The 21,976-nt window shown below is 57.0% G+C and overlaps 1 protein-coding gene across 1 annotated transcript in view; it reads right to left on the minus strand.

The window, feature by feature from the left end:
- Positions 1-21,976, minus strand: part of PPARGC1B (PPARG coactivator 1 beta) — a gene marked incomplete at both ends in the record, with an annotated part of 35,143 nt that overhangs the window by 9,798 nt on the left and 3,369 nt on the right. The window contains one exon of the mRNA XM_079542520.1: positions 476-649. Coding sequence (XP_079398646.1) covers positions 476-649 — 174 coding nt within the window. The remainder of the gene's footprint in view (positions 1-475; positions 650-21,976) is intronic.

Raw genomic sequence — 21,976 nt, forward strand, 5'->3', positions numbered from 1 at the left:
CAGGTTGGAAAATATTGGGACTTTTTTGTTGTTGTTCCTTTTCTTTAAGAACAAATTCTCCTCCTTCCCCAAAAGTGACCCTCTGTAGACGACTTGGCCAAGCTGGCCTCCAAGTCAAGGGCCTGGGGATGTTCAGAAGGGCATGGCAGCCCTGAGAGGATGGGCACATCCAGGCCGCAGCATGGGAGGAGGGAGAGTTTTGGGAAAGGCGGCTCTGGCACCTCCTCATTAGCCTTACTCTGCCTGCTCCATTTACAGACAGCGAGCAAATTAATGAGAGCACTAATCAGCTGGGGAGGGGATATTAATAGCAGTCCCATCGCACCTTCCCTCTCTTCTCCACGCACCCTGTGCTCCCCACGCCTCTGCCTTTGGGTCCCTGGTGCCTGGCTGTCACCCAGCACGCGCCACACAAATGGTTCTGCCTCCAGTACATGGAGGGATGTGTCCCCGTGTCCCCATGTTCCACGGGTACCTGGAGGAGCTCAGAGTCATCGGTGCTGTACTGGCTGGACTCAGTCTCAGAGTGCTCTGCGCACCACTGCAGCTCGCCAAAGCAGCCGGCCGAGTCGAAGTCGCTGGCATCCAGCTGGGACAAATCGATCTCAGGGAAGTCGGAGTAGAGATGCTCCTCATCAGACACCTCATACTGGGGAGAGAAGAAAGCGGCAGTGAGCATGCAGCTGCAATGCAAGGGGTTTCATTGGGGTCCCCACACGCATCACCTCCTCTCAAGCACATTCCTCAGACTACAACAGTGGCATTTTGGAATAAAATGGAAACGCTGCGCACGTGTTGAGCCCAGGATGGGCAGAGCTTGGGGTATGGCAGCCGGCATGCAGCCTGTGGTGCCTTTGGTGATGCACGGCGAGCACCCAGGCTTCATCCTGCTGCCCCAACAACAGAGAGAGGTGAGAACTGTGGGCGCAGACACATGCAACACACAGGACAAGGCTCTGCAGGATGGCTTCGCACCACTTACCCTGTCCCCATTCCTGCTACGTGGCAGCACAATGCTCCCTGGGGAGGCGCAGGCCCCAAGGCACTGCAATGAGGGCCCCTCAGGCTCCTTGCACAGGCAAGAAGGGAAAAACGGCACAGAGATCATCATCCATGTGCACGTGGGGCGACTGGAGCTCCAGGAACAGAACTAAAAATATCCACTGATCACGGAACACAGCTGAGACCTGCCCTGATCCCACCTGGCTCCTCACTGCCCGCATGGAGCTGCACCCACCTGCCCCGCTGCCCCCATGCATCCCCAGCAAAACACGGGGCTCCAGCACAGGGTGAAAGGTCCGCGTGCATCGCCCCAGCATTGGCTGCCCGGAGGGAGTTTTCTGGTGATGAGGGAAGCAAGTTTGTTTACACAGCAAATGGATTTCGAAGCAGGCAAACATCTGAGCACGTGAGAGAGGCAGAAAAACACGGTGGCCTCCACTTGTGCGGCACTGACAGGCTCTGCTCCGCCACGCAGCAGGGGGACAGGGATCTCAAACTGAGCTGCAGGAAGGGCAAAGGCAGTACTTCTGACTTCCTCATCTCCTGCAACAACTCCAGCTCCCCCTTCTCCCTAAATCTTCCCATGGGAACACAGGCAAAGGGCTTATTTTTAGAAAAGCCATACACACACATATATACGTGTGTGTATGTTCAATTAAAAATAGCAAAGCAGACAAATTCTCCTGCTCCTTTTGATATGCCACCAGGGAAAAGTTCTTGGTGCTGATCACAAGGAGCAGCTGACACCAGTGCTTGGGACGTCTTTTGATCAACTCCACAGATGTGACACGTCCCGGTTGGCAACAGGGCTGGGTAAAAATAAACTCCTGCAATCCAATGCCGTGGAGCTGCCCGAGCCAGGCACCCAGAGACAGGCATTTGGTGCCCTGTGCTGCAGTGACCCCAGCAGTATTCGCGGTGGATGCTCCTGGACTCCCAGCTCCCGTATGGGTGAGCAGTGGCCCAAAGCCCCGCATTCCAGCAGGGCAGCCCTGTGCCAGGCCATGTGCTTCCAGCAGGAGGGGTCTTGTCGGGTCAGGAGCACAAGTGGGGAGCATGAGCTGGTGCTGGTGAGGTACCAGTGTGGTACCAGTGCGTACTGGTGCAGGGTTGCTCTGGGCATGGGACCTCATCTGTTCCAGCTTTCCCTTTTCCCATCCTTTCCACTTCCTGCTGCCTTGGGAGAGGAGTGAACTTTTGTTCTAATTTTACTCGGGAGTTTGTAGGAAGATCAGCCATGGGTTCTTGGAGTGCAGCCAGCAAACACCCATGGAGACATGCTTGAAAATTTGGAGGCATCCTCCAGCCCGGACACCTGGCCTGTGCTCACTGTTGCATGGCTGCAGCCAGAGCTGCAGGGAGCTCTGCCACGTCCAACTCATCCTGCAGCAGGAACAACTCCAGGTCCCCATGCCACAGCCCTACACTGTCCAGGGACACAGAGCCAGAGTGTCAATAGTGGAAGCAGGACCTGCCTGGAAGATGTGCAGGGACCCACACAGTGGGGCTTTGTGCTCACTTTGCAGGTTTGTGCAGAGCTGCCCATTAGCCCTGTGCTGTGCTGTGGAGATACCTTGGCTCCAGGTACTCTCTACTCATTGTCCCTGGCGTCCCCATGTACCTCAGCTGAGCCAGGAGCAGCGACAGCACGAAGGACAGGCTGCCAGGGACATTCAGAGGTCACTGTGATGACGGCTCTTTGATGGGGCCCTGCTCTGCCCAGGCCTTTTCCCAAGAAAGCACAGTGCAAAAGTCACAAGCAAAGAACTCTCCCAGCCTGTTCTGTGCCTTCACCTAGAGCAATTGCCTGAGCAGTGGCAGTGGGGAGGCAGGGGACAGCCACCTCATGTCTCCTCATAGCTGGGGTCTGCCTGGAAGCTGGGGCAGCTGCTGGCCAGAGTCACCTCTGAGCAGACCCTGCTGAGCTCAGCCAGGCACTAATGCTGGCATGGGGACAGCAGGTGGTCCATGTCCCCGGGCAGGTGGTTTGCAGCTTTTTCTCCTGCTTTGGAACAGCACTAACTTCAGTGCAGGTGTTTGTGATGTTTTATCTGCTAAGAAAGGAGCCCAGCTCTATTTCAAATATTGGATTAACAAGATGGGAAATGTTTTTTTTTCTCTTTCAATGTGAACTTGGGCTCCTCGGGCTGAACCTGCCAGCAGTATGTGTGGTCATGGCCAGCCTGAGGGCTCCTGGAGAGCAATGGGTTCTCCCATGCATGGCACCAGCAAGTCCATGACCGCAGCTCAGAGACAGCACTGAGGCAGCACTGGCCCTTATCTTGCAGCCTCCTCCCTGCAGGCCCTTGAAGTGGTGGCCAAGTGCTCTGCAGCACAGCTCCGGGCGCAGCAGGCATGCCGTGCTTGTGCTCAGCGGTGCTGCACGAGCACAAGGCTCTGAAGTCTGCCGGCGCGGATGGGGCACGGCAGCCTCTCCATGGCTTAATCCCAGTTAAGCTGGAAGGGCAGATCCGCACCGCCACTTCCACACATGTCCCCAGGATGCTGTGCAATCGGCTTGTCACTCACATGCCACTTAGCTGCTCTCTGTGTCTAACGAACAAAAAAAAAGGAAGGAAAGAGGGGGCTTCCCAGGGAGGGTGAAGGAAGAAGCCGGAGGCTGTGCTCTCACAGGGAGCGGGGCTGTGACTCACTGCCCCTCTATCCCCACCATTCAGTGCCTGCTCAAGGCATTAAGGGATAAACACACATCCACACACAAACGGGAGACAGAGCTCCAAATTAGCCCATGGAATCCCGGCTGCAAGGTGAGAAAATTCGGAGCCCCACGGGTAGCTGCCACCACAGCCCTGCTGCAGGTGGGAATGCTGTGCCCTGAGCTCTGAAAAGGAAAGAAACACCTTGGGCAGGAGCTTGGAGAGAGCCGTAAACGCTTATCAGGGAAATCCGTAATTACAGACTGCTTGAAATGGGGATTATGGCCATGCGGGCGGCAGACACCGTGTGATTGTTCCAGCTGGGGCAAGGGAGCGAGGGGGCAGCGGCACTGGTGCCACCAGCACCATCCTGGTGCCCTGTGGGCACCGACCATACCCTGCGTGCCCCTGCAGCCGGCGCCTGCCCGTCCCAGAGCTGTCACCGCAGGGCTGTGTCGGCTCCCGCTCCGCTCCCTGATAAGAGCATGGCAAGGGGTGGCTGCCCTCGGTGCCAGGAGGGGGGCACGAGATGGTGGAGGAGAGAGCTATAAATAAGAGTAAATACAGCAAGGAGGCACCTGGCCAGCGCTGTGAAGGTCACCGGAGCGCGTGCCACAGATAAGCAGCCCCCCTCCTCACTGGCATTTGACAAAATGTCACCGAAGGAGCAGCACAGTGTCAGGTTGTGTTGCTGCCTGCTCCCCCCTCTTATTTATAGGCCCCACAGCTCTGGGGCCACTGCCACCCCTCCTGCAGAGCTGTGGGGCTGCAGCACTGGGGCCTGCCCTGCTGCAGTGCTGTGTTTGGGGTAGAGGGGCAGAGAGAGCTGCTAGCTGCCCAGCTCTGCGCAGGCATGGGGTTAGGAGAATTTGACCTCTGCACTCTCTTTTGTTTTCAGTTGGTACTGATTTGTTTTAATGATTCAGCCCAGCCAGAAGGAAAAACAGCGCTATCATTTAAACTCGGACAAAGCAAACATCAGGCTGGGCCTTCCTTCCTCAGAAATAGCCACTGTTTGCCTGTGCTGCTGCAGCATGGGGCAGCCCTGGCCACAGTGCCAGCCTTGCACAGCTCCCTGCACAGCTCCACGTAAGGTCCACGCACAGTTCCCTGCTCCACACACAGCTCCACGCACAGCACCATGCACAGCTCCACACAGAGCAGTCTGCAAAGCTGCATGCACCACTGCATGCACAGCTCCGTGCAGACAAGCAGCACAGCCAAGCAGTGCAGGCAGCACACAGAGCTGCTTAAGGTCTGAGGCACAGCCATAGCCAAAAGCACAATGAAAGTGTTCTCATTCACTGACTTTTGTCTTACATTAGAAGGGTATAATTAAGATCAACCACAAGATGCGAGTAATAGGAAATATTAAACATTAACTACAAACAATAAACATGAACTTGCCAGGATATCTTTGATATGGCGTAAAGATGGAATAAATTGCATTAAACTATCCTTGAGTCACAGCGTGGACCCAGAATAAAGGAGCCTGAGATAGTGCGATAATGCCCTGAGTAAACAAAGGTGTACTGGAACATTTTAAACAAAGGTGTGCCGAGTTTAGGAAGAAGGGCAGCAGCACAGTGCCTACATCACAGGTTGTGGAGCTGCATTCTAATACTGCACCCACCGCTGTCTGTGTGGGCTCTGTGTTGCAGTCACATTGGGCACGGCCATGGTGGCCTGGGTCTTGTCCCAGACGGTACCCAGAGGGGCAGGGAGCAGCGGTGGCATTGGAGCAGACAGGGGGCCCCTAACACAGGGGTCCCCCCAGCACAGGCTGTGCTGTGGGATGAGGCCAGCGCCTGACTCAGTGGGGAGCTGACCGTTAGCCAGTCTGCTGTCACCAAAATTCCCCACAGGGGCAACTCCTGGCTTTCAAAAGGACAGGATGAGCCGGCGATTATTTTCAGACCTTCCTCTTGCCGCGCTCCGGGTGCTGGCAGCCACATGACGGCTGTGGGCAGGGGCCGGGCAGGGTGGCTGCTGGGCTGGAAGGTATTATCACCACACTTACAAACCTCCCCCAGCCACACCAGCTCTGGCCTGTGGCACTGGAACCCATCGGCCTCGCTCAGGGACCTGCAGAGGTAACATGGAGAAGCCCAGAGGCTCCTGGGGTGCACTGAGAAACAACAGGGAGAGGCACCCAGCAAACACAGAGTGCTACCAGGGCAACTTCCCGCAGGCGCTGTCACCTCCAGGTCCCTGAGAAGTGCAGCCCTGGAGACCACAAGCTTTCCATCCATGGCACATCAGTGCGCTCTCCCATTGTGGCACGCTGGTGTGGTTGCCATATTAATGCTGAGCACTGACAGAATATGGGAAGGCAGCGGGGGATGAACTGCGATCACCAAAAATCTCCTCCTCCGTGGAGGCCCTGGCTTGGCATGCAGCCCAGCCCTGCAGCTGGAGGGCTGTGATTTGGGGATCTGGGCCACATTCTCCTCCATGTCAGCAGAACGGTGGCTGTGAAGTGAGAGCTGAGGCTGAAGCCAGCCTAAATGCCAGCCCCTTACACATCCATCTGAGGAGTGAGTCAGGATAATGTGCCGACTACTGCCTGCAGGATCAGCTCACCCTTCCTCTGCTGGAGAGCACTCCCTGGCTGTTGTGCCAATGGGCAATGCTCCTGCCTCCAGGTTGGCAATGCAGTTTCTGCACCTGCATGGGGCCGTTGGCACCATGAGGAAGCAGAGCACCGACTTAGTGCTAAATCAGGGCGAGGCGGGAGATGAGATGGAGAAGGTTCAAGCCCAGGTTAAGAAGGCGCAAGGAGGATCTTTCCGCATTAGCCTGAGCTCCGAGCGGGTCTGACCACACCGTGCCACTGCCGTGGGCACGCTTAGTATGACACTGCGGTCAGGGCATTCAGCACCAAAACCAACCCAGGATGACCCCCAGCAGAGCCTTATCTCCTGCTGGTCACCAGAATCCCCTCTGGGCAAGGAGAGGAGGAGGGGAACAGTACCCTTTTTACCCTTCTTGCCCTCTCCACAGGCCCCAAAATGCCTGTACCTTCCCAGCACGCACACCTGCATGCTCTGCAAGCTCCTATTCTCATAGCCAGGACCCCCCTTCCCTCTTTCCCTTTGCCCTCCCACCCCCAAGGATGGTAAGTGCTGTGTCTCCATGCATGGCACAGTCCATTCCAGTCTCTGGCACTGTGCTCTGGGGGCACACAGGGGCCCAGGCAATGCACTGTGTTCACCCTGCTCCTTCTGCGCTTCAGGAGAGCCTCACTGTGCCCAGCTCCCACATGGAAAAACAAAGCTTTCGCAAGATGTCCAAGGATGAAAACCGCTGTGGAAAAGGCAAAACTATTCCAATCTCTCCACACCTCCCATCAGGCCTGCTCCTTCATGCCTGGGCCCATATCCCAGCGGGGGTGGCAGCACCAGCCATGCCCTGCCCTCCTGGCTGGCTCCAGCACCTCCTGCTGCAGGCAGCACTGCCCATGCTGGCTCCTGCTTGCTGCCCTGCAGGAAGCAGGGTTATATTGAATATATTGGAATAGTTCCAATGGTTATAGTGGGGAAAATGAGGCATGGGAAGGCAAAATGGGATCTGATTGTTACAGGACACGTGTCCCGTGACTGGCAGCTGTGAAAGTGGCTCTGCAGGGTGATGGTCAACACTTCTGGGCCGGCTGTGGGCACACCAGCACCACCCAGCTGCACTTTCCCTGGCGCAGCACGCTTCATATGGGGATTTCCCACAGCCACACCAACAAATACAACACATTGCTTTGCCCATGTCTGCACCGAAGCCGGTGCCCTGGCAGCAGGCAGGAATCACACTCAAGCAATCAGCTGCCTGGCATCTGGGTTCTAGCGGCAGCTGCAGGGGTAGCAGGATGCTGGGGCTGGTGCTGCTAGCCTGGCTGCTCCTGCAAGGGGGTCGGCTCTACCTTCTCTCCCCCAAAAAGTGACTCACCTCAGAATGAAAGCGCTGTGAGATCTGCAGATAGAAAAATCCCTCTGAGGGCAAAATGCTCATTTAGGAGTAAATGCAAATGAAGGCGATCACACACGAACACAAAGCTTCGCACTCTTGAAAATTACCCCCTGCAAGGGACCACACCTCTCCCTTTCCCAAAACCCCAGCCCAAGAGGCACCGATGGGCGCGCAGGGAGCTGCACACTTGGGTGGGGCCTGGCCGCTCCCCACTGCAGCTGCTGGGGCTGCTGAGGATTCTGGGGCTGCTGAGGGCTGGTGGGGGTTCTAGGGGCTGCTGAGAGCTGCCCTCCGCCTCCTCCCTGCTTGCCATGGGTGAGTCCATCACTGCTGATGCTCTCCCTGCCCCTTGTCCCACTCCATGTCCTGTGCCACCATTTTCACCACCGTGTCTGCTCCCAAGCGGTCCCTTCCCCATTTCTGACCCCCTGACCAGCATCAGAGCTGAGCATCCCCTGCTGCGCTTCTCCATGGCGAGGCTCGCAGGGCTTAAGGCGACTGCTCCATGTGCCACCTTCATAAACTCTGAATGGTCCCCACACCTGGCAGTGCTCCTCAGTCATGTGAGCGGCTCCAGTTACCCGGCCCCACCGTCTCTACGCCTCGCTTTTATCCGATCCATCTCCTGCCCAAAGGAGGCCATCCATCCCCCCGCTGTCTCTGCTCCAGGTACTGGGAGTTGCTGAGCGGCAGTTGGTCCAGCTGTCCCCATGCCCATCCGCCTTCATCTCCAATGTTACTGCGAGCGCAGCACTGCAGCTCCAGCAGGGCCCCTCGCACAGACCCTGCACACTCCATGTGTAAAGCCTCAAACCCCTGCAATGCTAGGTGCCTTCGTCTCCCGCTCCTCCTCCTTCCCAAAGGCTGCTGGGCCTCGGGAAGGCAGCTGTCTCCATCCCTGCTCCCAGGGGGGTTAACAGTCCCTTGAGCAAAGGCATAGGGCTCCCAGCTCCCAGCTCGGCATGCTCTTATCTCCCACGTGCTGCCAGGAGTCAGCGAGATGCAGCTGCGAAGCAGCGCTGTCAGCGAGTTTCACAGTCACTGAGGTGTCCTCATGTGTCCCAGTGCTGCCGGTGCAGAGTGCACCACAGGCAACTGGAGGAAAGGTTGTCCATGCTCACCTGGCACTGGCACGGCACTGCTACAGCACTGGCACGTGCAGCTGGGAGCAGAGAGTTCAGGAGGGACCAGCACCCAGAGTGGGTAGAGCAGCTGCTCCCAACAACCTCTGCAGCATTGCAAAATGGAGGAAAAATCCATTTCAGGATGTGAGCACTATGCACCATTATGCAAACCTCATCCCACCCATCCCAGCCCCAGTCCCACACCGCCAGGGATGGCAGCCGATCTGGAGCAGCCTGGCTCTGTGCAGGGACCTTCCTGCTTTGCTCAACACTCTTTGCATTTCAGGATTGCAGGAACTCCTCATGAGTCTGTGAGGCCCTGGCTACAGCTGGGAAATTCTCTCTAATCCCCCAGCCACTCACACCAGCTCGAGGGAGTCGTTTCCACGCAACAAAATCAGGCCTTTGCCAAAACCAAATGGCCTCAAGCCAGTGCCTGTCCCAGGCTCCGTGGGATGCTCTGCTCCACTCTGCACATCCCTTGTGGTGCCAGGCCCTGAGGTGCTGGTGCCGGTGCTCTGGCTGTCGGGATGCTCTGCCAGCTTGCTGCATGTCCTTGATGAGCTTTTCTGCAAAGGTAGCATCAAGCAGGAGGAGCGGGGAAACCTGCCTGCACTGAATAGTAAAATCTGCTGGCAACACTGTGACGCTTCTCCAGAAGCTGTGTCTAAATATAGACTGCTCATTTGTTACTGTGCCTGCTGCTGGATTTGGTGCGAGGAGCCAGGGTGCTGCATGAGGCTGCCCTGCCACTGCCAGAGCTCAGCTGGCGCTGCAATGAGATGAAAGTGACAGTGGCACTGCTGGGCGCACACTCCAGCATCCTACTGAGCTCAGGTGTCCGTGACACAGCCATGTAGGGCCACACAAGGGAAAGCGAGGATATTTCTGTGTGAGGCTGTGCAGGCAGTGGGATGGAAGTGCCGGACCTGGCTGGGAGGGATGCACTGTGCAGCACAGGTTGTACATTGGCTGCCAGCCCTCCCTGCTGTGCAGGACCCAGCGGGCAGCAGGTGCAGTGCTGCAGCAGGAGCCTCAGTCACAACGCATTGTCTGTAGGAGCAGGCGGGCGGTGCAGAGCTCGGCAAGGCATGGCAGCAGCACACGTCCTGCAGAGGGACGCGGCTGGTGAGACCCTGTGTGCTCAGGCTGTGCCAAGCAGACCCAGCCGGGGTACAGATCCAGCCCAGGAGCAATGCCGATGCCTGCTCTGGGTTTTTAAAAATACCTCTGTGACTCAAAGTGCTCTGGAAAGCAGCAGCAGTACCCAGGACACCAGCGCAGAACGCTGACCCAGCCCCAGAGAGCAGAGATCTGCACTGCCTGCAGCCAAGGATGGATCATGCACAGTCAGGGATGGAGCCAGCACAAGCCAAGGATGGATCCAGCACAGCCAGGGATGCCAGCACTCACTCTGGTGCAATCACTGTCTGCCTGGGGCTATGGGTGAGCAGACATCCATGCCAAACACTCAGCTCACACCAGGCTTTGTTACACTTTCCGGAGGGAAGGAGATGTGCCCCAAAATGTGCTGGGGATTCGCATCTTTCTTGACTCCTTGCCAAAATTCTCTTGAGGGATGCAGCTCACTGATGAGAAACCGAGTGCTGCTGGGGAGGGATGGATACTCAAGGAAAGAGGAGAAATGGGTAAAAAAAGTTAGGGATGCACTGCAAATGTGCCCCAGCTGGGTCGAGGCAGTGCCGGCTGCACACAGCAGCCTCCTCCTCCACTCTTGGCGCTGAGTCCCATTGAGACGGGGCCAAGGAAGACAGGAACTCCAGGCATCCCGTGCTGCCGACCGGGTCACACTGGGACACCTGCTCCTGGGGCACCACTGCCAGCACTGCCGGCACGGCTGCATCCCCTACCCCGTGTCCAAAGTGCTGGCCAGGGGCACATGGCCAGAGGAAGCAGTTCCACAGCTCCAGTCTCCCCACCTTCACCCCATGAGCTTGGGGCAGCAGTGGTGGCAGAATGGCCACAGCACAACCAAGAAGCTCAAGACTGCTTCCCATGCAAGGGAATGGAGGAGCAGAAGGATAGTGAGCGCTGTCCCACAGCCTATGCACCCAGCACGCTCCTCTTCACCCCGCAGTGCACATTCTGGGGTGAATCCAACCCCACTGCATTAGTAGCAAAAGCAGTTGTCTGAGCAAGTGCTTACAGGACCAGAAAGCTGCTGGACTCACCCAGCCCTCCCATCACACACCTTCTGTCACACACCTCCCATCACACACCCTGTCACTGCATGCTTCCCACCCCACACCCTCATCCCTCCTTTGGCCCGGAGGCTGCTGCAGTGGGCTGGCACGTGGTGGGAACAACACCAGCACCTGACCATCCACAACAGGGTTAGGAACAGGATAGAGACAAGGATCACTTGCAAGTTCCCAAGCACCCCAGCCCAAGCCCCAGACATGGGCACTCACAGCCCAGGATGTTTCCACATGGGGGCAGGAAGGATGAAGCACACAGCTCACATGGGAAGCTGAAGAAGCCTTCAGGTTCCACCTGGAGCAGGGATATGCTTTGGCCCTCTTTGCTTAGTCTTACAATGTTCTAATGAACTCACAGCACAGTTCATTTTGTAAGACTGCAGGAGAACCTAAAGCCATCAGATCCTCCCTGCATGCCCCACTTGGGTGAGGACGCAGTTTAAGTGCTCCATTTCTCAGCCAGATCCTACAGATGGAAAAAGTCCATCTTTTGGGGGAGAGTGGATACTGGAAAGTGAGTCCAGAGGAGAGGGAATGGCTTACAGGGTCAGGAGCACAAGGAAACGTTCCAGTGCCTTCCCAGACTTCTCCTCTTGCACATGCCCAGGGAATATCCCAAGCACAGGATTGCTGCAACCCGAAGAAGCCAAAAATGGGGCAGCATGGCTGGAGCAGCAAAGCGAGGGCCAAGCTGAGAGCTGCTGCCCTGCCCCAGCGCCTTTCCCCCACTCCTCCCAGCTCATGGGGCACAGACCCGCGTGCTGTCACTGGTATTTGGGTAGCAGGCCACCATGTGCTGATGACACAGAGCCAGAAGCAGCTGAAAACCACAGCCTTAAAATAAGAGCTGGCAGCAGGCAGACTCAGCTTGGCATCAACCGAGACACACTTAGAGGCAGGAATGGGGACGCATCCGGTGACTCCCTGAAAGAGAGTGGTGCAGGCAGCAGCACCTGGGTCCAGCTGTGCAGGGCTCCCACCTGTGCGTTTCATCTCAATTCTCCATCAGTGCACAGGTGCACCCTGTTCCCTGCACCACGCCCCCTGGAGCAGGTTTGCTATGAAAGGCTCCGGAAGCTGCCCACTGTCTCCGCTGCTGGGGACAAGGAAGGGAGTGCAGCTGCAGCACGGCCACATCCACCCATTCACCTGTCCATCAGCAGCACATGCTCCAACCGCTCTCCCATGGCCACAAGCAAACGCTCCAGGACTCTTGGGGTCCCAGCGTGGTGGCTGCAAGCCAGTCCCCAGGCTGTCCCCTTCCTGCTGCCACCCACCCTCTGGAGCAGCCCTGGCTTTGTGCACACATGAGATGCCTGCTTTCGGATGTCTTTCTGCGCCTGAAGATCTCCCAGTGCCAGCAGTGCCTCAGTTTCCACTCCCGGACCTCAGAACAGGGCTCATGTCCCTGCAGGAGGATGCCACCAGCGCCTGCCAAGGGACTGCAGCTCCCACATGCTGCCGTGCCCGACAGCCGGCTGGCATCCATCTTGGCTGCTGGCAGGGACCGAGCGCCGTCCTGGAGAAACCTCGGCAAACCTCGCACCCCGTACTGCTGTGAGCAGCCCCTCGCCATGGCCATGGCCACAGGCACGGCCCCACGGGGCGCGCAGGGGGAGTGGCATGGGGCAGCCAGCACGGGGACAACCAAAGAAGGAAAGGAGCAGGGCGAAGCAGGAGCTGCTGGCATATACTGTAAAAGGAGCGGGAATGGAGACTGCAGTGCTCCAGCTCAGCTGCTTTAAGATGGCTGTGAAGCTGAGAGGAGGAGGAGGATGTTAACCCTCCCAGCACTGTGCTAGTGCTGGGGCACTGAGATAAGCAGCGGGTTTCCCAACATCAGATGCAGCAGGATGCCCCCGACTCCCACCTGACAAATTGCACCTAGTTGTGCTGTCAGGCCCTGGGAGATGCTGCTCTAAGGATGGATCGCTGAGGGGAGAAGGAAGAAGAAGATGAGGAGGAGGAGAAGAAGGAGGTGAAGGCGGAGGAGGAGGAAGAGAAGGTGGAGGAAGCAGCACAAAACGAGAGCCCACAGGATGAATCCACGGCGGTGCCATCCATGGATCCAGGATGCTCAGCAGCAGCACTCCCCAGACACTGGCTGCTCTGCCCCCTTGTGCTGCCCCAGGAAAGTGGCCCCCAGTGCCTGAAAAGGCTGTGGGGGCACAGCTGGGGCACCAGGGTTTGGTGGAGCTCAGCTGCACCCTCGGTGCCATCCACTGGACGCTGCCATTGCGCTGGTGGGCAGCAAGGCCACATGGCTTCTCAGCTGCCCTCCTCATTAAACACAGGCGTAATGCTTTCCTGCTAATTTTTTTCCTTCACAAACATCAGCCTTGGCCCTCCCTGTGTTTTATTGTTGGATTCATCAAAGCTTCAAGAACCCAAGCGTGGTGATCGTAGGAACAGAGTATCAAGCACTTAACTGCAACTTCCTTTCTTTGAAATGTTTATTGGCCATTGACGTCAACTAATTATTGAGAATTATTAATTAAGAAAGCATTTAAGAGCACTGCTTTTGTTGAGGTTTTGTCCTTACAATTAGTTTATCAGCCAACAGAAAAAAACATCGGCCTTTCCAGTTGCTTGGAGTGAAGCAAAGCTCCTATAATTAATTTCCTTTTCCTTAGCAAGCATTTTGCTTTGACCCACCTTGGGGATGTGCCTTTCCCCAGGTGTGCCAGCCCCGCCAGCTCGGCGCTCAGAGCCAAGGGACCCCAGGGAGGCTGCTGGATGGGAACACCATGTCCCCTCCACTTGGCAAGGGCAGCAGCACATGAGAAGCAGCTCTTTTCGGGAAAACACCTCAGGTGCTCCTGCTCCCACCAAAAGGTTGCTTCCTTATTTCCTACTCAGGCTGCTCCCACTGGGGACGAATCCTGCCCCAGAAGTGTCAGCCATTCCCCGACCCTCGGTGTCCCGCTCAGCAAGTGGGTCAGCTAAATATAAATGAAACAGCCCAAGCAGCCTCAGCACCAGGCACCTTCTCGCCTTGCATCATTGCCACCCTAGAAATGATGGCCCTGAAACAGGGTCTGGCTCAGCCTGCACTGTGGCAGACATGAAACGTTATGTTGCCAAAGGCATCACTGAGACCTCTCCCTATAGCAGTCACCCCAAGCTTCCAGGTTGGTCGGGGCAGCCACCATGGGATGACGGACCAGGTGGAACCAATGTCCTTTGGCCAGATGCTCCCAAGAGCCCACAGCTGCAAACTGTGTGCACACCCTGCACAGAACAGGCCCGCAGGAGGGAGATTTCCATTTATCAGAAGCAGCTGCCCAAGCTCCTGAGCACACACAGAGCGAGCTCAAACCCCATAATTAAGGCTTGGCAGTGCACCGCCAAGCCTGCGGCACAGGCATGCCCATCCATAAAGAGCGCGTGGGTTTGGCTGGTAGGGCTGCACGAAGAGCCTGAGTGTGGTGCCTTGGTGGGTAAGGCTGGAAAGCTGCAGCCTGCCTTCTGGGCAGCAAGGCAGTGCAGATCCCGTGGGCCCAGCTTGTTCCAATTCTAAGGCGTTGCCTTCCTCAGTGCAAACTGCCCACCACCCCTCTCCTTCCTCCCCAGCTGCACATTGGTAGGTGGGCACAGTAAAACCCAATGCTTTCCTCCACCTGCTAGGACCAGCTCTACAGCTGTGGCCAAGGGCTGCAACGACAAGAAGGGGCTGTGCCAAAGGGACCCACCACTCAGCTGGGAGCAGGCACTTTGCAGCCTCTGGCTGTCAGCAGTCAAACATCTCCAGCCTCTCCCCCAAGCCCAGAGGGTTGATTATTAGGGGAAAAGCACTCAAATGAGGCAGCTCATTAAAAGCAGGAACGGATTAGTCCAGGAACCGAGAAGCTCTGTGGCTGCGGAGTTCAAGAACAGGACAAAGCCGCTCTTCCCTTGCAGGCACTGTGCAATCCTGCCTCAAAGCACTGGGTTGAATGGCACAGCCCAGAGGACCATCAAAGCCCTGCACCCTCCCAGGGTCTGCGGGAGCTTGGGGGTAGCTGAAGGCAGCAGCAGAGCTTGGAAGCAATGAGAGCACGCCCTGAAATACGAGTGGAAAATGTCTGCTCCAGCCCAGACGGTCAAGCTGCAGCACAGCCTCCTCCGCTCACCACGCATGGTCCCAGCATTGCTGCAGGCCCCCAGCGGGGATGCTCCAGGGAGGAAGCCTTTAGGCGATGTGGGAGGAGAGGCAAAGGCAAGCAGAGTTCACAGCTGGGGCCACCAGAGAGAAACAAACCCTGGAAAAGAATCCTGCTCCATTTCCCACTGCAAGGAGGGCTATGCAGGCAGTCTCCCACGAACCACTGGGGAGCAGCCGCAGCGCAGGGCCTGGCAGCAGGGTGAGCCCAGCCTGGGCCCTGCACTGCTCTGAGCCATGGGGCAACAGGGAGGAGTTGGGGCTGTGCAATCACTGCTGTGAACGGAGGTGGAACAGCACTGCTAAAGATAACTTCGTACAAAGGTGCTATTAATAGGGATATTGTAGGGGTTTTGCAGGTTTTCTTCTTGCGTTCTGCAAGGCTCTCCCCCGGGAGTGATGGAACTGGTCCTGCCACAACTCCAGGGAAGCGAGGCTGCGCGGCAGAGCCCAGCAGCACAGCAGAGCCCTGGAAGCACACGGACAGGCAGTGATGGCCAGCACCCAGCGGCCAGCCTGCCACCTGCCATGGCTGCAGGCCTGGGCCAGCTACAGAATCCCACATGGGAGCTGCAGGCCATGCTGCTGCTGCCGCCGCGCCGGTTTCCATGGCAACTTCAGCACTCAGTGCAAGATGGAGATGACGGGATCAACAGGGAAAGTAACCGAGCGGAGCTGGCATCCTCCATCTGCAGCACAGGCTCACCAGCCCAAGAGCCTCTAGGCATCTGGGTCCCCCTCATGCTGGCTGTGGCTGTCCCCGTGCCACCACTCCCTCCCTGACAACTAGCCCCATCCTGACCGTGCCTGCAGCACCTAGCTGGTGCTGTGCCCCAGAGCGGCTTTGTCAGTGCTGGTGGCTGCAGGGACAACTCCTGATGGCACCGCCTCAGAGCACGCCACAGCCCAGCCTGCGCAACCTGGTACTGGAGCCTGCATGGGCAGCGTGCAGCCCTCCAGATACAAGAGCTGCTGGGGCTGGGCCCAGCTGCCGCGCTCCCCAATCCAAAAGCGATGCCAGCACTTCTCAGGGGTCCCTGGCCAAGTCGCTGTGTACGGTGGCCGCATTCCAGGCCCTGGAGCAGAGACAGGGAGGGTGGGAGCTGCATCCCCCCCACCAGGTCCCACCACTGCCTCCTGCCTGCACAGGGCCCTGCAGCACGGCCCTTCTGCGCAGCGCTGCAATTAGCCTCGGTGACCCCTGAAATCCTCAGCCTCGCTAAGCAGCCATGCATTAAATCCCAGATCCAAGAGTGGAAATAGACTTCGTAAAAGGCTTATGGCCCTATTTATTACATTTTACACATGATGGAGTCCGACAGCACAGCGGCAGCACTGTGGTTGGCGCTGGCTCAGCCCGCACACTGCGACAGACGGACAGACGGACCGGGAGCGGGCAGCCGAGTCCTGGCGGGTGTCTGCTCCTGGCTGGCATTGAGTTGCCAGCTGAGTGCTCCAGCAGACGTGGGCAGGCAGGGATATCGATCTAGATGAAAGCTAACACTGCTCTCAGGGATGGGTAACCGTATCTGCCACACATTTGTATTCTTCAGAGCAGGGCACGATGGTTTCAGCCATCTGCCAAAGCAGCTCCGGGATCCTGGGGACGCTTCGGGCCCTCTGCCTGGCTGTATGCTGCATGTGCAGCCTCTACCTCCTCTATCTCACCTTCACGTTACCAGGTCCCAGTGCAGCACGTAGACAAAGAGTTCACCACCACTGAGGGCGATGGGGTCTTGTGTGAATCGAGATGCAGCAGCAGGTCCCAAAGCCACATCTACCACTCATATCCCGTCCCTGCACGTGGCCCTCTCAAGTCCCAGTGGTGATGTCTGACAGACCACTCTGCCATGTGCCACGCAGTCAGACCCTGGGTGCCTCCAGGCACAGGGAAGGCCACCAGCAGGACCCGATGAGGACAGACCTGACAAGGGGAAATGGGCTTCTAAGAGGTGTTTTGGCTTGGCATTCCAAAGGAGCAGATCACACGTCTTTCATTAAACAAGCTCAGGGCTTTGATGTGTGCAGTGCCCCAGTAACCTAAGGACAGAAGGACCTTTGCTCTTCTTCCCTTCCCTTCCTGCTGCCCAGCCCCATGTTCTCGTTTGGTGGCTCTGCTCCAGCAGCCTGAGTTACCACCCCTAGTGCCAGTCCCCTTCACGGCACAGGACTGCAGGTTTTGCCTGCAGCTGTAAGTTTTGTTCTGTGCGGTTCTCAATCTGGCTCTTTCCTCCAAGGGAAGCAAACAAACAGCATGTTTGGGCATAGATGGGTTCCCACCTCAAAAGGCAGAGAGACATCTAGAGAAAAATCTGCTGCTTGGATCCAGCAGGCTGCCTGCTTCCCCCCCACCTCATGAGCTCTGCAGTGCCCGTGAAGCTGTGAGCCATGGCCAGGGAACATGGAGGTCAGTGCGAGAGGTCTGAGGTCCCCCCAGCACTCCTCCACAAAGGTCCCAGCCCCTCACTGCGCTCTCAGGCTAATCCTCCCACAACAGCGGCAGCTATATTTAGGTATCTAAATGAGACAGAGTGGCTGTTTCCAAAAAGAGTTAGTTTGGGTTACATAAATACAGAGGGAAACTTAAAAGGACCTTAGACTGCCACAAGCGAGCAGCAGAGCCAGGAACAGTCTCCACTCTCTTGTGACTTGCCTTCACTTTCTGCCGGATTTGGGGCTGTGCTCCCCAGTATTGACAGGCAGGCTGGCACACGGCACAGGGACACACGGCTCCAGTAGCAACATGGGGGAAGTGCCTGGGATGAGGGGAACCCCCTGCCCCAGGACAGGGCCCTGACTGCCATGTTACCAAGTGGCACCTCGCTGTGTCCTGAAGAGCACCTTGCCATATCCTTGACCATCTCAGCATGCAGCACTTCACCATGCCCTAGGTGGCACCTCGCCATGCCAGCACAGCTGCTCAGCCCCAGTCCTGCAACAGGTCCCCAGGGCAAGAAGCCATCCTCCTGGGCAGCACAGGAGGAGCAAACAGAGAGGAGGCACCCTGAGCACTGCAGGTGGAGCAGCAAACAAACCCAGCAGCTCCAGACCTCCTTGTCTGTGCTTGCCCAAACAGCTCCCCACGACCTCCCACCCCTCTGCTGGCTGGCTTCCTTCCTCTTGCATTGACTTCCATAATCTAAAGCCTCTGCCGGGCGAGGAGGAGACGCACGTGCACGAGCGTGTCCCACACACCCACTGCTTCTCATTCCAACCCATGGGGGTAAAGGGTGGGGGCTCCTGGGGTCCGTGTGCTGCAGTCACATGAACGGCAGCCTCCACGCCAGCGTTGTTTGGTAGCACGCACAGCAGGAGGTTTTGCACCAAGCGCTTTCATTTTCAAAATAAACGTATAGACATACATATTTCTTCCAAAAAAGACATGACAGCAAAGAAAGAAAAAAAAACCACAACAGCTCGAACACTGAGAAAACCATGGAGTTTTCATAAGGCCTGAGTTCTGTTATCTGAGTAATAGGTTTTAGAACCCAAAAAATTATGTGCCGGTCTCTTGGTGAGGCCCAAATATGCAGAGAAACTTCCTCTTCATGAAACGCAATTGCAATTTTTTCTTTTCATTATTAGCATGGTTAGGTCGTGACAATCTGTGCGCATGCTTACTCACAGGGATATGTGCTGCTGGCTGCTTTAAAGCTTCAGCTCCAGCTCTGCAGAGCCCTGGGGCTCACGCTGCTCCAGGGAGGGTTTAAAATCCTGCTGGCCCCACGGTGCTGACCGTGTCCATGAGCTGAACACCGCTCCTGGGCAGGCTGCAGGGATGAGGCAGAGAAGCAGCTAAGCACTGCGGTTTAAAGAGAGCTGGCAGCAAGGCAAAATTTAATTAGCTTCCAGTGAAGGGCCATGAAAGTCGCAAACATTTGCACTGAGGTTGTGAGAGTCCTGGTAAAGCAGGGCACATGGACTGCAGCTGGAACAAAGTTCACCATGGATGCCAGGTGGGCAACCTCTGCAGGAAGGGAAGAGCACAGCCAGCTGTGCCTGCACAAATCACTGTCTCGCTCTGCCTCCAGCACCCAGTGCTGAGGTCAGGCAAAGAATCACTCCATGGGGATCCCGGGTGGGCTCTCTGCATGCGGCCTGCAGCACTCACGCTTATCATAGCACAGGGACAGAGGAGCATGTGCTCTGCATGGAGAACGTGTGAGGAGAAGCAGGACCACGGCAGCAGCATCCTGTTTGGTGCACAGGGGCGGTGAAACCACTGCCCACATGGCAGTCATGTGAGGGTTATGCTTCACACCTGTGGCTTGCTGCTGTCACCCAAGTGTGCATCTGATCACCACTGCAGCTGCAGCCAGGACTGCTCCCTGCCCTGACTTGGCCCCTGTGCACACACGGGGTCACAGCAGGCTCCTACTGCAGCACTTCCTGACACACCTCACAGCCACACTTGCATTTTCTTGAGAAGAAACAACATACCTTGCTCCCACCGACATAGCTGGGCTAAAAGCAAAGTGAAGACTCAGCAAGCAGGCTGCAGGCTGAGCACCACTGAGCATGCTGCCTGTGCTCTGCACTACTCCCTGCATCCTGAGTGTGCTCAAGTGCTGCTCTAGCTGTGGGGATGCCTCAGGACGGCCAGATCCCCAGCTGTCACTTGCAGGAGGTGAAACACAAAGCCCCATCCGGGCAGAAGAAACGTGCTGCGTGGCAGCCAGGCTCCCCGCTGGCTGTGCCCCCCACCTCCCCCAGCACACACTGTGCAGCTTCCTCAGACCTCCCTCCCACCCCGTGCCAGAATGCTCTGTTCTCTCCCCTCCATCTCCCCCTGCCACAGGATTTCCTCGCTCTTGATGTGCGCAAAAATTAGGAAATGAGGACTCCTCAGGGACTGGGTGGGTGAAGCAGATTTTGGCCGGTGAGGGGGAGGGAGGGAGGAAGGGGGAGGGAAGGATGACACCTCCCACCCTCACCCCATCTGCCTGGGCCCCGCGTGCTCACACAGCCCTCCTGAACAATGGTCAGGAAGCAAAGCGACGGCAGCAAGGAACTTTCTGCAAACCGGGAACAGAGGTGCCTGCCGAGCAGCGCTGGCTCAGCAGAAGGGGCTGCCTCAGCCGTGTCGCTGCAGGCGGCCAGCTCACGGCGCAGAAGCAGCACAGAGGAAGAATTTAGAAAATGCATCGCAGTAAAGATACCGCTGCTCTGCAATCGTATTCACTGCAAGAGCTCCAGGCGCTCGTTTCATCCTCAGCCACCTCAGCACAAAAACATCCCTGTCAAGCATGTGCCGCTGCGCGCCATGGGAACACAGAAGTGTCACATCAGCCCTCGAGGCCACCGCTGTCTTTCCCACCGCAGCCCTCAGCCCAGGGACTGTCCTCTGGTCTCTGCTGGAGGGGAAGCGCTGTGCGGCCCCTCACCAGCTGACAGCTGCAGAAGGAGGGGATGTAGGAAGCTCTGCGCCGCATCAGCCGTCTTTGTAGCGCTTCCACGGCGCTTTGTGCACAGCAGCATCCTACCTGCAGAGCTGCTCTGTCCAGGCACAGGGCACGGGGGAGGTGCCCAGCACCCAGCGCCTGCGGCTTTGTCTCAGGACAGCGGGAAGTGAGATAAGCAAAGCATTTTCCCTAAGCCCCAGACATCTGCCCAGGAGCCAGGAGTGATCAAAGGTTAAGTCTGGCTACTGGATGGGGGCTTTGCATACAGCCGCTGAGCTGCCAGTCTCGCATCCCCACCAGCCAATACACAAGACACTGCATTGGGAACCACTGGGGCTTTTCAGCTCTTACAAGGCCAAAGCAGAGCTTTCTAGCTTTTATTTTTCCTTTTCTTAGTTCTGCCATAATCACGTTCAATGCAACAATCTGCAGCTCAGAGCTGCACGCTGCCTTTGTCACAGAGCCACATGAGGACAGCTCTGCTGGCATTGCAAGCACTGCCAGATCCATGCAAAGTCTGTGGCGTTTCTTGGAAGCTCCCATTACACGCATATATAAAAAAAGCCAATAAATAAATAATAATTAGTGCGATTCCATGGCCGGAACTCAGGAAAAGTGCTGAAGAGCAGAACTGCTGAGTGATAAGTGAAGGAGAACACATCGGCCAGACCATTACCTGGGTGGCACAGCAGCGTGGCTGCCTCCAAAGTAGGTCAGCTCACCCCACCTGACCATCTGCGCCATTAACTTCAACCTTTAGTCTTTGGCTCGTGACAACCACGATCAGCACCCGCATCCCCTTGCACATGGTGCAAGCAGCAGGGCATCCCCTTGCCTGCATTCACCCGCTCTTGGGGTGCAGGTGAGGGATGCCCCAGCCCATCTCTCCACGCAGGCAGCGTGCAAAATTCCTCCTCTGCTAAATCGCTTCCGTTCCACCAAGCCATCACGAGAAATGAAAGCCTGCAAGGGGTTGCCATGGAGCGGGGCTCAGCCGTGAAGCGGGGGCCGAAGCGGATTCCTCTGACAAATGCAGGCTCCTTGCCCCACCTCAGGGAAAGCCCCGAGCAGCACAGTTTTCACAGGTGCCCACGTCCCTGGCCCTGCACACAGCAAAGAGGGGGTCTTGGGGGAGGAAGGGCATCCCGTGGCCCCAGGACATTTTTCATTCTCAATTGACAGCATTTAAGTGTGGGAGCAAGCAGAGTTTCTAACTACAAAGAGGCTTTTGACATTGGAAAGGTTAATGTGGGAGAGAAATCAGTCTCTTTCACAAAGCACCCTTTGCTAGAGGCACGAGGTTAAGACCTTAATTATTCACCTGTTGGAGAGGTGCCTTTCCATTACAGCATGGGAGCAGGGAGGGATGTGCAGGAAGGTGGAGGGAAGGGTCCTGCTTTGGGGCCCAAAGCCAGGACTGAGAGCAGTCAGGCTGAACACAGCCCTCCAGAGGGCCAGCCCTCCTCTCCCT

The sequence above is a fragment of the Tetrao urogallus genome (genome assembly GCF_951394365.1).
Source record: "Tetrao urogallus genome assembly, chromosome: 14".
Classification (NCBI taxonomy): domain Eukaryota; kingdom Metazoa; phylum Chordata; class Aves; order Galliformes; family Phasianidae; genus Tetrao; species Tetrao urogallus.